We start from the raw sequence: 13,466 nt of genomic DNA on the forward strand, positions 1-13,466 counted from the left end.
TTTGATCAGCTCAAAAATAGTGCTGTCTGTTTGGGAGAGCCCAAGACAAACAGAAAACATGCCAGGAAAACGGTCTCTCTACACGTGAGAAGGGAAAACAACCCTGAAAAGCTTGCTGGGCAATTTGTTTAGCCTGGAAACAAGAATGTTTCTGTGAGAGTTAGTACATGTTTGTGCACGTCAGGGCTTTTCGTGCAGAAAGCATGTGGACGGTGTTTACACGCACACACGCGCAGTCAGCTGGTTTGGTTGAGGAATAGTGCCAGAAAAACACCCATGACACCACACAGGCTCTCTGTCCTGGCTTTCCCTTATCTCACCCAGCCCCCTCTGGCTCAGTCTTTCTCAAATGTCTTCCTCCCTCCATCACTCATGCCCTGCTGTTCTAATGTTTATCTCTCTGGATCTACCCAGTTTTATTTCTTGGCTGAAATAGTCCCAATTCCTTTTTAGCCAATGGGATTGTACTCTTCGGTCAAAAAGTTGGAACATAAAAACAAAAGTTTTCCTTTGTTTTAGTTTTTTGCTTAAAAAATAAAATAAAAAAAATGCTGCTTTAGTTTTTTGCTTTTTAATTGCTTCAGTCTGTATGCAATTATTTCTGAGAAATGTATCATGATAATAGCATGGTTTGGGGTCTGTACAATTTTTTAAATGTTTTTGAAATACGTCTCTTGAGCTCACAAAGACTGCATTTATTTGTTCAAAAATACAGTAAAACATTAATACAATTCAAAATGTATTTTAATATAATATAACATTTTATTTATTCCTGTGATGGCAAAGCTGAGTTTTCAGCCGCCTTTTTTTGTAAAAGAGAGAAAAAACACAATTATAATAAAGTGTTTCCAATACATTCTTGAATATAGACTATGTGTGCTCATCAACTTGGCAAATAAATATCTTTAGCCTGTCAAAGCAGCAAAAGTAATAATAATAAAGAAATCATGTGCATACAAATAATAACAATATGAACTCTTGTCATCAGTGGCTTTATCACATGTTATTTCAATAGGTGATATTTCTGAGATTTTTAAGAAAAACAAATGTGGCACTTGGCAATATGATACAATTAAGGCATATTGAAAGGACATGTATGAAAAGTTTAATTTCGCGACAGCAGTGGGCCACAATGCATACATAGAGAGCAGTGGAGGAATATGTATATGTGCAATCACTTTAAATCACAGTATGATCAAATATAAGCCACATTCTCCTACATGAGTCATTTATTGGACTAAAAATGCGTGAAATGGCTTTTGTTCCTTTACCCAGGTCTATTAAGACAAAGACTGTAAGAACAAAGAAAACTGCTCAGACACAAAACCCTCAAGCAGTACATCTACCCAGCAGAATTACTTAATTTTTCCCACCACCATCAATTTTGCTCGCACAAATAAGACAAAACAATTTTAGTAAGCTGCAGGACAAAAGAATCTATCACTCAATTATGAGGCGCATTACTCCCCCTGCTGGTTTATCTGTGTAGCTACAACCAATGTAAGTAAATTCAAAATATAAAATGCATTCAAGAAAAATAAATTTTTGAGGGAAATAGATACTCTCATAACAGATTTAAACTGTGCAAGACACTACTGAAAAATATAATGTACATGTGAAAATCTTGCACAACCAAAAATAAATAAATTTGTTGCTGCCATTTTGATGGAGGGGAACAAAAGGGTTCTTGGAAACTGATGTGCACATTTCACACTCTGTCAGTGGTATCAGTGATTTTTTCTTTAGCAGCAGGGGTTGCAGTTTTGGACTTTTTTACTTTTTTCTTTGTGAGGGAACAATAAGTCCATTCAATCTTAGACCGATGACTTCTGCTCAAGAAGCGACGCTCAACATTGAGGACCTCTTGGTACACTTCTGCCTGACGGACCCCCAGAATGAAAGAGAAGAGATCAAGGACCCACACGTACATCCTGGGTAACCAGGGCTCCATTTCTGAGAAATGATTACCGCACGACCTATGAAGGGGAAAGTGAATGAGAAAATATATTTTACACATTACATTGTATATTTTATAATGTAAATTCTATTCAAATACAATACAGTTTTATAATATGTCCATTTGCGATGACTCACTTCTTAACGCATAACCTCAGGTCAGGATGCCAGTATTTTCGGTTGGCGAGGTACTTGACACCATTTTTCTTAAAGGTACAGTCCAAACGCTTGTTACGCATACTGGGTCCATCTGAACCCTCCTCATTTCCCCAGCTGAAGCGAAAGCTGGAGTAAGGGTTTGTGGTGGAAGGCAGTTGCTCTGGTGCGGAGTCAGTTAACTTATGAAATCTCTGCTCCAAATAATCAGCCACACCTGGAGATATGAATGTAGACAGCATTGGATGAGACACAGAGACACACTACTGAGATCATTACGGAGATGTGACCAGACCAGCTTACGTCTTTTTTTGAGGACCAAGCTCTTTTGTTGCAAAGATGTAATGAAAGGATTAGTGGGCTTCCATCGCCGCCTGAAAGAGAAGAACAGAAAAGTTTGTAGTAAAAGATTTGTCAATAAAAGTCATGGAAATGAACTACTGAAATAATTGGGTCTTACAGGGCTTCTTCATGTTCCTCATTCTGTCTGGCTTTCTCCAAGACGGGTTGTACCGTTTCAAACCAGTTTTTTAACCTGAAGACTGTGAAAAGCTTATGAGAGCATGTTGTGACCCCAAAAAACAAACAAAACAAAAATGATACACATGATCAAAATGAAACCTGGCAAAATAGTTACTTGTCTTTTTCTTCTTGGCCGCTTCCTCAGATAACTTCCTTGAGACATTAATGAAAAAAAGAGAAACATTCAAAATCAGTAAAGATTTAGCGCCCTATTTTAACGATCTGACACGCAAGTATCAAGCGCGAAACGCAAGTAACTTTGTGGCGCTGTTGCTATTATACCGGCGGGATAAATGACTCTTGCGCCTGGCGCAAATCTAAAATGGGTTGGTCTGAAGTAGCTTCATTATTCATAGGTGTGGTTTGGGCGTAACGTGAAATAAACCAATCAGAGCGACATCTCACATTCCCTTTAAGAGCAGGCGTGCTTGTTCCATGGCGGATGGCTATTATAACGGCGGATTTGCCAGGCGCGCGCCAGGAGCGGTTCACAGCCGAGGAGACCGACGTTCTCGTCAGGGCCGTAAAACACAGAGAAGTGACATTGTATGGGGATGGAAGAAACCCACCCAAATTAGCTTCGGTTAAACAGGCGTATAAAAATTCGGGTAAAAGTGTAAGCTAGATTTATGTCTATTTTTTCACATCTTCATAGACACAACAATGATTTCCCTCGTGTGTTAATATTTTTCCTTGTAATAATGTATGATTTTCTAAAAATGAGAACTGCTGCGTCTGTGTATAGATGAGATAAGCAAAGTGTATGCGCATTGTGCACACGCTACATTGATTATGGCCAAGCATGCGCCCTTAAAATAGCATATGAATAACATGCGCAACTGCCACTGACTTTAGACTAGGTTTTTCCTGATCAGTGGCGGAATTGTTTTCTAAACCTGCAAAATAGCATCAGGGAACTTTTGCGCTGGAACACGCCTCCTCTTTGCGCTGCACCGCCCCCGGGAGCGCAAGTTCATTTCCTAGTTTACCGACGTGCGTCTGTGGAGGGAAAAGTCCGCTGTGCGCGGGTGCAAAATAGGAATGATACATGCGTCGGTGTACAAAGTCAATTGCGCTGGGTGCAAGATAGGGCCCTTAATTTTACAAAGACAGTAAAGTAAATTTTCCCCCTGAAAGATAACAGCAAAACCCTCAGTTACAAGTTATGAAGTGACGCACCACTCCACGTGATCATCCAGCTTGAAAAGGAGCTTCATGGCAACTATGATGACAGCTGCCGCCTGAATTTCATAGCGCAAGAGACCAGGGATCTCTCTTTTGGGGTCAAAGGTCAGATAGGATTCGTCATCCATAGCTGCCCCCCTTATAACCTTGTGGACCCAAATATGAAGGGCATCTGAGGAGGATCAGAGACATAACAAACAAAAAGATAAAAAGAGGATTATGCATGTTGGATAAATTAGTTTCAAATCTAAAACCATCATTTGCCACAACCTCTCCACTACAGTCCAAAACACTCACCTGGGAGGTTTGCATCCAGCAGATATCGGACAGTGAGTGGAAGTGGGTGGAGAAGGCAATCCTGGGAAACCGTTGGGAAGGAGGGTAACTGCATGATCTGAGCCAGATTAAAAGCTTCTCTATGGACCGTTGAGTAGGACGGAAGATGCTGTAGAAGAGTAAGAAGTAGTCATGGCTATTAGAAATACAACACACTGATTTATGACTGAAGAAGTGTGAACTGGTTGTGTCATTCTCACCCAAACTCGAAAGATATGGACATCTTTTCCAAACAGTCTCATCTCCTCTGGAAAAGCCTCTTGAATGTCCATATAAGGGACACGTCTCTCTGAGACCAGCCTGCAAAAAACATGACTGCAAAATCAATTTTTTCAAATGATCCCGTACAAGTGTAAAAAGCATCACTAATAATACATCTAAATACACAGGCTGGAAAGACTGACAGCAATATTTGATGCTGCACACCATGCAGAAATATAGCTTCGGGCCTATAAATTGTCCAAAGCAAACATATCAAACACATTTAAACAGCATCGAGTCAGCATGACATCAAAATCCCATTTAAATACATGTAAATGAATAATGATTCCTTGGTGCATGTTATTCCAAAGAAGAAGAAAAAACAGTCTTTATAACCTTAATCTTAACTTAAAAGTAGAGCTACATGATTTGGGATTTTTTTTTAAAGCTACAGGTTTGCTGTGTTGGTCCAAAATGCAAGTTTGTATCAATATGACTATAAAATAAGCACAAAATTAGAAAAACTGTCTTAATTTTTAAACATTATTTTGATGGAAAACCACAGAGAGGGCCTTAGTTTTTCTTTTGTTGACAACTGCCGGTTTTTAAGCACTTCTCATTAAAAGTGTGGTATGGTGGTTGGCATATGCTTGTTATAAGTGACCCAAAATCATTAGAGTAGATGCAGAGATGCTGTGAACCACAGCGAGAATGAAAGCACCAGATCATGAGCTGCACGTGTGTAAAAGAGCAAAGTGTAATAAAATCACAGACTTAGAAATTTGGTGATTGCACTAACTAAGCCATATCACAATCTTGCTTTTATTTCAATTAACTGTGCAGCCCTACTTAGCATCGCTTAGGACGTGCGGGCTAATGGATAATGTTAACTAATAGCCAAATATCCCTTCTTTTAGTGAACTTGCATTCAGGTCTGGCTCCCTATGAGTTCGTAATGTCCACTTTTCACAATCCAATTCAATCAACTCCCAATTGATAGAATCATAATCTGCCCTATTATATCTTATTTCACTCGTAAGTGTCACATTTTGAAGTACTGTATTGCGAATATTCAACCCTGATTATAAGATGACCCCTCCTTTTTTGAGATGTACCTTTTGGAAAGGCATTTTGAGGACTAAATCTAGTCTATTGTAAAGAAAATGATTTTATTTGAAAAACAATTGTAATATTGCACATTTTTCACATTTAAATTTTGATATTGAAAGTATGGTAAATACAAGTAAAAATGTGCCGACAATCAAATTTAAAAACATCTGTAGATCTCATTTCCAGTAGATTTCACAATGACTTATTTCTCATCTTTTTTATGTACAGTTATAGATGTTGGCATGTCAAAAAAGAGTTTGATCCGCATTAAATATCTGATCCAGGGGAGATGAATGTTTTTTCCTCAGGCTCGTTTTACGCCTATTTGGCGCTCCCTGTTGTTGCGGGTGTATTATTGACATGTAAAAGTCTAGACCCTAAATATAAGACGATCACATTTTTTTTCAGATTAATTTCCAAGAAAAAAAAAAAAAAAAAAGTTTTATATTCGGAACAATAAGGTAAATGGGTTGCTAAAGGCAATTTGTGTTGAAATAAGCAGTGCTTGTACTCCAAACCTCAGTAAGTCAGCCAGAGTGATGGCCTCTCGGACCCACAGCAGAGCCAGATAGCACAGGGCCAGCGTCCGTGGCATGTTCATAAGAGTGAATGTATGTTGGTAAGCTTCTGAGCATAGTGATGACTGTACATCAGTGGTGTCACCTGCAGCAGAAAAACAAAATGCAGCTCAACTGACACTTTAAACCAGGTGTAAATGTGCCAGCTGACAGAAAGTAATCATATCCGTACCCGAGGCAGTCATTTCTGTTTCAGAAGAAACCGCACTGCTGTGAAATGACATCTCGCTCTGAGTGTCAGACTCTGGCTCACTCTTCGGCTTCATGTACTTGAGGAAAAAACATTGGGAAAAAAAGCAGAGCAGTGGTCGTGGTTAATTAAAACGTGTAAAAATCATTATTTAACTTTTGGCCCTCTAGCGGTTAAAAAGCAAAACTGCATTTTGCAGATTTTTAAAGAACATGTTTTGGTCGTGCTTCAGCGCTGCGTGACAGTGCGGATGAATATGGCTCTTTCTCATAACCAAAAAACGAGAGGGAGATTATCCTTCTGCTCATAAATCATTCACTACTAGGCTTAAGAGATATAACCAGTTTAGATGGAAAGAATCTCAAGCTGACTAGCTAAAGACGTTACTGTAGCTCTACCCATTAATAGACACGGTACTTCCTTAAATGAATACCAGCACAGCACTGCAACCATAATAAAATAACCCTTCACAATAGATGAAATCTGATCCCTTTCCAATGACATCTGTTAGAGAGCTACATATAGCAATTAATCTGTCCAATAAAATACCTTACTCAAGATTCGAGATTCTATGTCGACCGTCTCTATTTATGGATATGACGAGACATGCACAGGTGAGTGATGCATGTACGCAATTTCCCGTAATAACCATCCTGACAGGTCTAAAAGAACACTTACTATTGTGATCAGGGCAAGACAAAACATGTTTTAGATTAAGGATTGACTATAATAAAAATTTTAAACAAAAGAAATTACATAGTGTACCACTAAATTAAAATGAAAACTGAAAATACATAAAAGCAAATTGAAAATATTAATAAGTACTGTAATAGAATATAAATAATACTAAAATAACACCGGAGCAGAGAGGTTGTGTGTGTTTTTTTTTTTACACTACACACTTTTTTTTTTTACTTCAACATTAAAATTCAACATAAAACTTACCACTGTAAATCTTGGAGTGTATACTGCATTTTCGGTGAAAGCTTGCCGTGTGTTCTGCAGGTATTTCTTCCAGAAATTCCACAGAACTTCTGTCTGTCAAAACAAAATATGACATCTTACAGAGACACGTTTTCTTGTCATCTATAGAGGGCCTTTCACACTGAGTGCGATTAAGTGAAGCGAATGTACGACGCGATGGCACTCTTAAATCAAACAATAGAACCCTATGGAGCTACTCACACAGAGCACAATTAATCATGGTGTGACAAAGCGAGAATTATATTTTTTGGACTAGTGTGTTGATTTTTTTTCTTCCCAATCACCCCGCGATGAAGCTGGCCGTCCAATTAGATTTGAGCTTTAGATCATGTGCCTGGACCTGCTGCACAAAAGGGCGAGATTAGTGGCACAATTTTGAAAACCAGTGTAAACACAGAAGTATTCAGGAAGAGAGAAAAGAGAATGCATGTTGAGTTCGTTATCAATGGTGTCTGATTTATTCCCACGTTTACTTAATATTTCTTTATAAAGAATATCATTTCTATTCATTTTCCATTGAATTATGTGATCTGAAGAGCTCTTAAACATTACAAATTGTTTGCGTTTCTGGTGTATAGGGCTGGGCGATAAAACGATGACGATAATTATCGCGATATAATTTTTCTCGATAAAACGATATCAAGAGTTCGATAAATGTTCGATAATGTTTATGCGCCAAAAGCGGAACGTAACCCCTTTTTCGGACCATTAAATCCAAACGGCAGCGCAGTGCGAGCTCACTAGAGCAGATGCGTTTACTCTGATCGGTCTCGGTCACGAGATCCAGTGAGAAGCGCTTGAATTCAGCGAAGAACACAAATGTCTCAGTGATTTAAACCAGTTTAAAGGCAGATGAAACAGCGCTGACAAACAGGAGAAACACTGTGCGCAACGATACAGTCAGAAGGCTTTTCCGTCTACAAATTCCCATCATTTACCATGGATTTACTGTAACGTTAGCCTAGTAATATTAACTGCACCATGAAATGTGGGATATACATATTGAATTGTATTATATTATTAATGTAGACTGTATTAAAGGACTAATGGAATATAATTACAGTATTTAATAATGTATTTAGGCTACTGTTTTTCATACAAATACCATAGAAACCATAAAGTTACATTTTGCCATGATAGTGAGGTGCTACAGGGTATGCCTGGTTTCATCTGTGGTTGTCATGATCTAAATGCATGATACTGGATGACCAATGGTTAAGTTTAATAAAACTCAAACAGTCAGAATATTACATTTTACCAAATAAAAATGAGCACATGCAGAAACTAAGAAATTAATTGTCCAATAAAGATATTTATTTTGTTAAGGAAAAATGACAAATGTTGAATGTTCTACCTCAGATTTGTGAAATGTTCACCTGTTTGGCAAGTGTTTGTCATGATATGTTCAGACAATAAAGAGTAGTTTAAAACCACAATTAACGCTCTGGTTTCTACAACTTTCACTTAGGAGCAAAAATCTGCCTTTAAACTTGAAAGAAATAAAGATTTGACTTTTATTGTGATAATTATCGATATCGACTGATATAAAAAAATTATCGTGATATTTTTTTTTGGCCATATCGCCCAGCCCTACTGGTGTAGTATCAAACTTTATTTATCTAGCTTAATTTACTGTTGTGTGTTGAGCAGTGGACGAGGTTAAAGCCAAAGGAAAAATGCATTCTCGGTCAGCGCCGCATGACATCACTTTGTAGGCCAAAACGCTGAAGCGAGTTAGCATTTTAGCACTTACGTCACGAAGTCAATGGGTTTTCTGAACGGGGTTTTGGTTAAATGGCTGAACTAAGGTCTGTGGTGGTGAACAGAAGCTCTTTTGAGACACTTTCGAGTTTTATTACGACATAAAATACATAAATAATACCCCGCTCGTGGTTAATGTGGTTGCTAACAAGTGGCTAAATGGGACTACAGAGTCTGTCGAGGAGATTAAACGTCATCACGCCGAACAGGTCAGCTCAGTTCGCTTTTACAGCCTCATTATGCTCATATTTGTGCTCTTATAAACTATTCTAACTCAAACGTTCTGGGAAAATGTTTTTAGATAAAAACTGAAAGACTTGTCTGAAACTTAGTGATGGTGACGTTGAATATGTGGGACCGTGGTGTAACTAACCCTTACTACATTTAGCCTAGGCTTCAAGATTCATAAAAGTTGTAATCTGTGAGAATTATCGTGATGAACAAACATGTAATGCCGAGTTCAGACTGCACGATTTTAGCCCCGATTTTGGCTCGCTGACAGGTTTTGAGAAATCGCCGACAAATGCCCGAAATCACAGGCAAATCGGTGCTCGTTCACGCGAGTGACAATCACACAGTATGAATGAGCAAAGACGCGATCTGAGAGAATCGCCAACGAGTTGCCGCCGCCCGTGAGATATTTGGCATGCTAAATATCTGGACCTGTCGGTGATTCAAAATCCTGCTGTGTGAAAAGTGTTCTGACTGAAAACTACATCGCCGATGACCGACAGCCAATGAGAGAGCAAGATACAGAGCAGCGGGGAGTTCGGGGAGGAGTTATAGGCCACAATATCAGTATTTTAATAGATATATTTACAATTATATCAAACAGAAACAAAGCACAAACATTTGCTTGACCAGCAGCACATTGCAAAATTATTTATTTACCCCCAACTCTCTTTGCAGAACACACAGTCATTGCTCCCCTTGTCTTCCCAGCCATTTCCTCATGCATAATATGTTTTTCTTTTTCTCCTTTCCGCTGCAAATCAGTGCACAGACAACTTGGATCGCAAGCTTCTTGCAGGCTATCATTTTTAATAACAATTTCTCGCGCAAGAACTGCGGTCTTACGCACGCGGGATTTTGCGCTATTTCCTTATCACTTCTCGCATGTGTTTGGTTGCGAAACGTAGTTTGCGGACCAGACAGAAGTTGTCGGCGATTCTTCCTCCTGAAAGTCACGCAGTGTGAAACCTCCTGTCGCCGATGCATCGTGCAGTGTGAACACACCAGCAACTGAATGTTACCCCAGATAGTCACACAGTGTGAAGAGACCAGTGATCCGACTACTTTGAAAATTGTGCAGTCTGAACTCGGCTTAAGTATCAAACTTTTGTTGAGCACAGAGCTTGTTACTAGCAATAATCCAAAAGCCTATGGAAGCCTATTTTTGCTGAGGGAACCAGTGTGATGCTAACTGCCGATTGGCCTACAAAGTGACATCATACCTGCACCACTCTATTGCGCAGCCGTGATTTGGCCAAAATAGATCAATCGTTTTGCGCTTGGTGTGAAAGCACAGTTTGTTGGAGATTCACTTCGCTTTATCATGTCACGCTCAGTATGAAAGGGCCTCAAGACTATGATATAGTAAACTAAGGCCTGGTTTCACAAACAGACAAAACAATGGCACTGATTCTACATGTTGTCACTTCTTCTTGAGTCTCTCCATTATTGTCCAACTCCAGTTTAAACATAAAAGGCAGACCAGTTTCTGACATTTCAGTTCTTGTCTGCAGGTAATCGGAGCTGCTCCGCCCTCTGTGCTGGGAGCAGCAGCTCATTTGCATTTAAAGGGACACACACAAAAACGTCACGTTTTTGCTCACCCTCAAAAAGGGACAATTTTAACATGCTGTAAAAAAATTATCTGTGGGGTGTTTTTTAGCTAAAACTTCACATATACACTCTCGGGACATCAGAGACTTATTTTACATCTTGTGATTATTATACCACCCCTTTAAGATAGCCTATGTAGGTGCAAGTTGCTTTCAGTTAAAACAGCTCAAACATGCATTTATTCTGGGACTAGGTCAAGGCAAGCCTTGCCTGTGAAACCAGGGGTAATTAAAGCTACTAACCTCAAATTTCATGCAAACACCAAGACTGACCAAAGCCTTGGCCTGGAGTTTCAGGATGAACTGAAATCCCTCACACACCATCCACTCTCGTTCATCCTCTGAAAAATAACAGAAGACATGAGATCATAAAAAGGACTGTTTGTAACTAAATGTCTTATACCAGCTTATCAAAAGTGGATAGAAGACTGACCCGATCTCTTTCTCTTGGGTTTCTTTACTTGTGAGATTCTGCTGTATTTACAATAAAGGGCGGTGGAATCCACCACCTCCCTTGTTTTCTAGGGAAAGATGTGAAATTATAAAGCATTATTTCATTAATGTTTTGGTCATTTGCATTACTGGATGAAGGCCGTTTTAATTAATTAATAACCAGTGTTTCCATGACAGTGAGAGCCCCGGATATCTAATAGTTTTTGTCTATTTACCAACCTCGATCACATTGTGGCAGTTCTTGCAGAAGAAGTGACCCCCATCTGAAACTCCCCAGTCCACAGCGGAGCACTGGCCACATGGCTCACTGAATCCATCCTGGAAGAAGAGTCCAGCGGTAACATCATCATAAGCTCACATATCGAAATACCAGTGCAGATCGCCTAACAACACTAACTTCAGGAGAAACTCACAATAAGTTCGTCCATGCTTTTAATTAAAGGTTCAAAAAACTTCCATATCAAATCCTGCGCACACAGTTTCTTTGCAAGCAGCGTAGGAAGAAAACACGCTTTCAAAATGGCCACCAATATATATTTTTCATAATAAAAGTCCAAGTCAGCTAAAATTTTATGAGGCTTAAAAATTTGTTTTACAACTTTAGGTTATTTTATTATTGTTAATATTCATTATTTTGTTTTATATAATATTATTGTATGTAGAAATAAAGAATTATTCTATTATTTTTTATAGGCTACAATTTTTATTATGTTATGTTAACAATTGCTAATTTTGCTATCATTAATTTACGCACTTTTTGTTTGTTTGTTTGCACCAATGTTTTGCTTTGGCAATACAAATGCATAGTTATTCACTTTATGTCTCTCCTGAATAATTTGACATATGTCATCATGGACAATGAACAGTAGATGGCGTATAAGTGCATGAATCTGTCAGTGCCTTGGGGGTGTAAACAATATCATAGTAGGCTACTCCATACCTGGACTGCATCCGCTCCCCCCAAATATCCTTCTCAAAAAGACCTGAGCACATTCTCTTCCTATTGCTCTCCTCACTCCATGATGACAGTTATATGGCTAAATAGTGTCCTTGTCTGTATGACTGTGTTATTATGACACTGTGGAAGACCCATACAAAGTAAATGTTTAGCAGTATTCATATCAAACATTACCGTTTTATGACATTTCTCCTGCCACGTATAGGCTAAGCACACCATATTTTTAAATATGATTCATGAACATTTCTGTCCAGATAATGCATTTAAAGTTCAAAATGAAGATCTGCAGGGAATTTTAACACATTAGCAGCAATTATATGGGACAGACAAATTAAAGGGGGGCTTAATGTGCAATGTGACATTTGTCTTTTGTGTGCGCCTATGTGTTTTTTTTTTCTCGCCCACTTGGGCTTCAGCAAAGCAAACCTCCCTTCCTCCTCCCCACTTCTTTGAAGAAAGCTGCTTCTTTCACCAATGGGCCAATTTCATGGTTTACTGCCTCCCATGCTTTCTGTTGTGTTCTCTATGCAAAACGCAGCATTGTTGCCAATGGAAATCAGGAATAGTCAGTAACTGCAGGTGGTATTATTCTTGACAGTAATAATACAGCGGATTGCCTATGGCACGTTTTACATCCCCACAGACGTTGCATGGCGTGGATAGAGATAGTGGGAGGCTGTGGGCGAAGAGAAAATTATACTTGAGTGTCACTCACTTGGTTCCTATCTGGAATAAATATTACATGCTCTCACTGCTTTTCCCATCACGACTCTGCTTCCTGCTGTTCAGGGCAGCTAAGGTTAGCCAAAACAAAACACAAAACAGCCACTGCTTGCTGTGAGCTGCACCATACAGTAGAGGGAGATACTTCATCTGTAATTAAAGCCTATGGAACAAAATTGACTATCATAACACTTATGTGTACACGCCTAAATGTGTACGTGTGTATGTGTAGTTTTTTTGACCAATTCACTGGAAATGTCTCTGTTTCTTTGTAGTTAAAACCTAACCACAAAACAATATTTGCTGTCATATTTAACACTTAATATAAACTTAACACTCGACATGTAGGCCTATTTAGTAGATAGCACCGGTACGTCTGTAAGATGTCTGCTAGATGTCTGCTGGAAAACATCTCCAGTGTAAATACATCTGATAAACCTCTTAGAAAGAGTAGTTTTACAGACATTCTAAATATCTTAAAGACATCTAAATGTCTATCTGACAGGAGA

The 13,466-nt window shown here is 38.8% G+C and overlaps 1 protein-coding gene across 1 annotated transcript; it reads right to left on the bottom strand.

Moving 5' to 3' along the window:
• Nucleotides 1-976: 976 nt before the first annotated feature.
• Nucleotides 977-11,801, bottom strand: taf1b (TATA box binding protein (Tbp)-associated factor, RNA polymerase I, B). The gene is made up of 15 exons (XM_084433272.1): nt 11,690-11,801; nt 11,496-11,594; nt 11,257-11,344; nt 11,067-11,164; nt 7,180-7,272; nt 6,217-6,313; nt 5,985-6,129; nt 4,356-4,455; nt 4,117-4,264; nt 3,814-3,991; nt 2,750-2,787; nt 2,573-2,654; nt 2,416-2,486; nt 2,095-2,329; nt 977-1,976 (listed from the first exon to the last, which is right to left on the bottom strand). Exons 1-15 carry the CDS (start codon nt 11,702-11,704, stop codon nt 1,709-1,711), a joined length of 1,755 nt encoding a protein of 584 aa, XP_084289398.1. The 5' UTR covers nt 11,705-11,801; the 3' UTR covers nt 977-1,708.
• Between the last annotated feature and the right edge of the window lie 1,665 nt (nt 11,802-13,466).

The sequence above is a fragment of the Rutilus rutilus genome (assembly GCF_951802725.1).
Source record: "Rutilus rutilus genome assembly, chromosome: 15".
NCBI classification, from domain to species: domain Eukaryota; kingdom Metazoa; phylum Chordata; class Actinopteri; order Cypriniformes; family Leuciscidae; genus Rutilus; species Rutilus rutilus.

Bases quoted from the DNA above. Each gene is read 5' to 3' on its own strand.
- taf1b (XM_084433272.1), bottom strand. The intron at 2,655-2,749 runs GTAACTATTTTG...AGCTTTTCACAG, and splicing joins GGCCAAGAAGAAAAAGACAA to TCTTCAGGTTAAAAAACTGG. The intron at 2,330-2,415 runs GTAAGCTGGTCT...TCATATCTCCAG, and splicing joins CTTGGTCCTCAAAAAAAGAC to GTGTGGCTGATTATTTGGAG.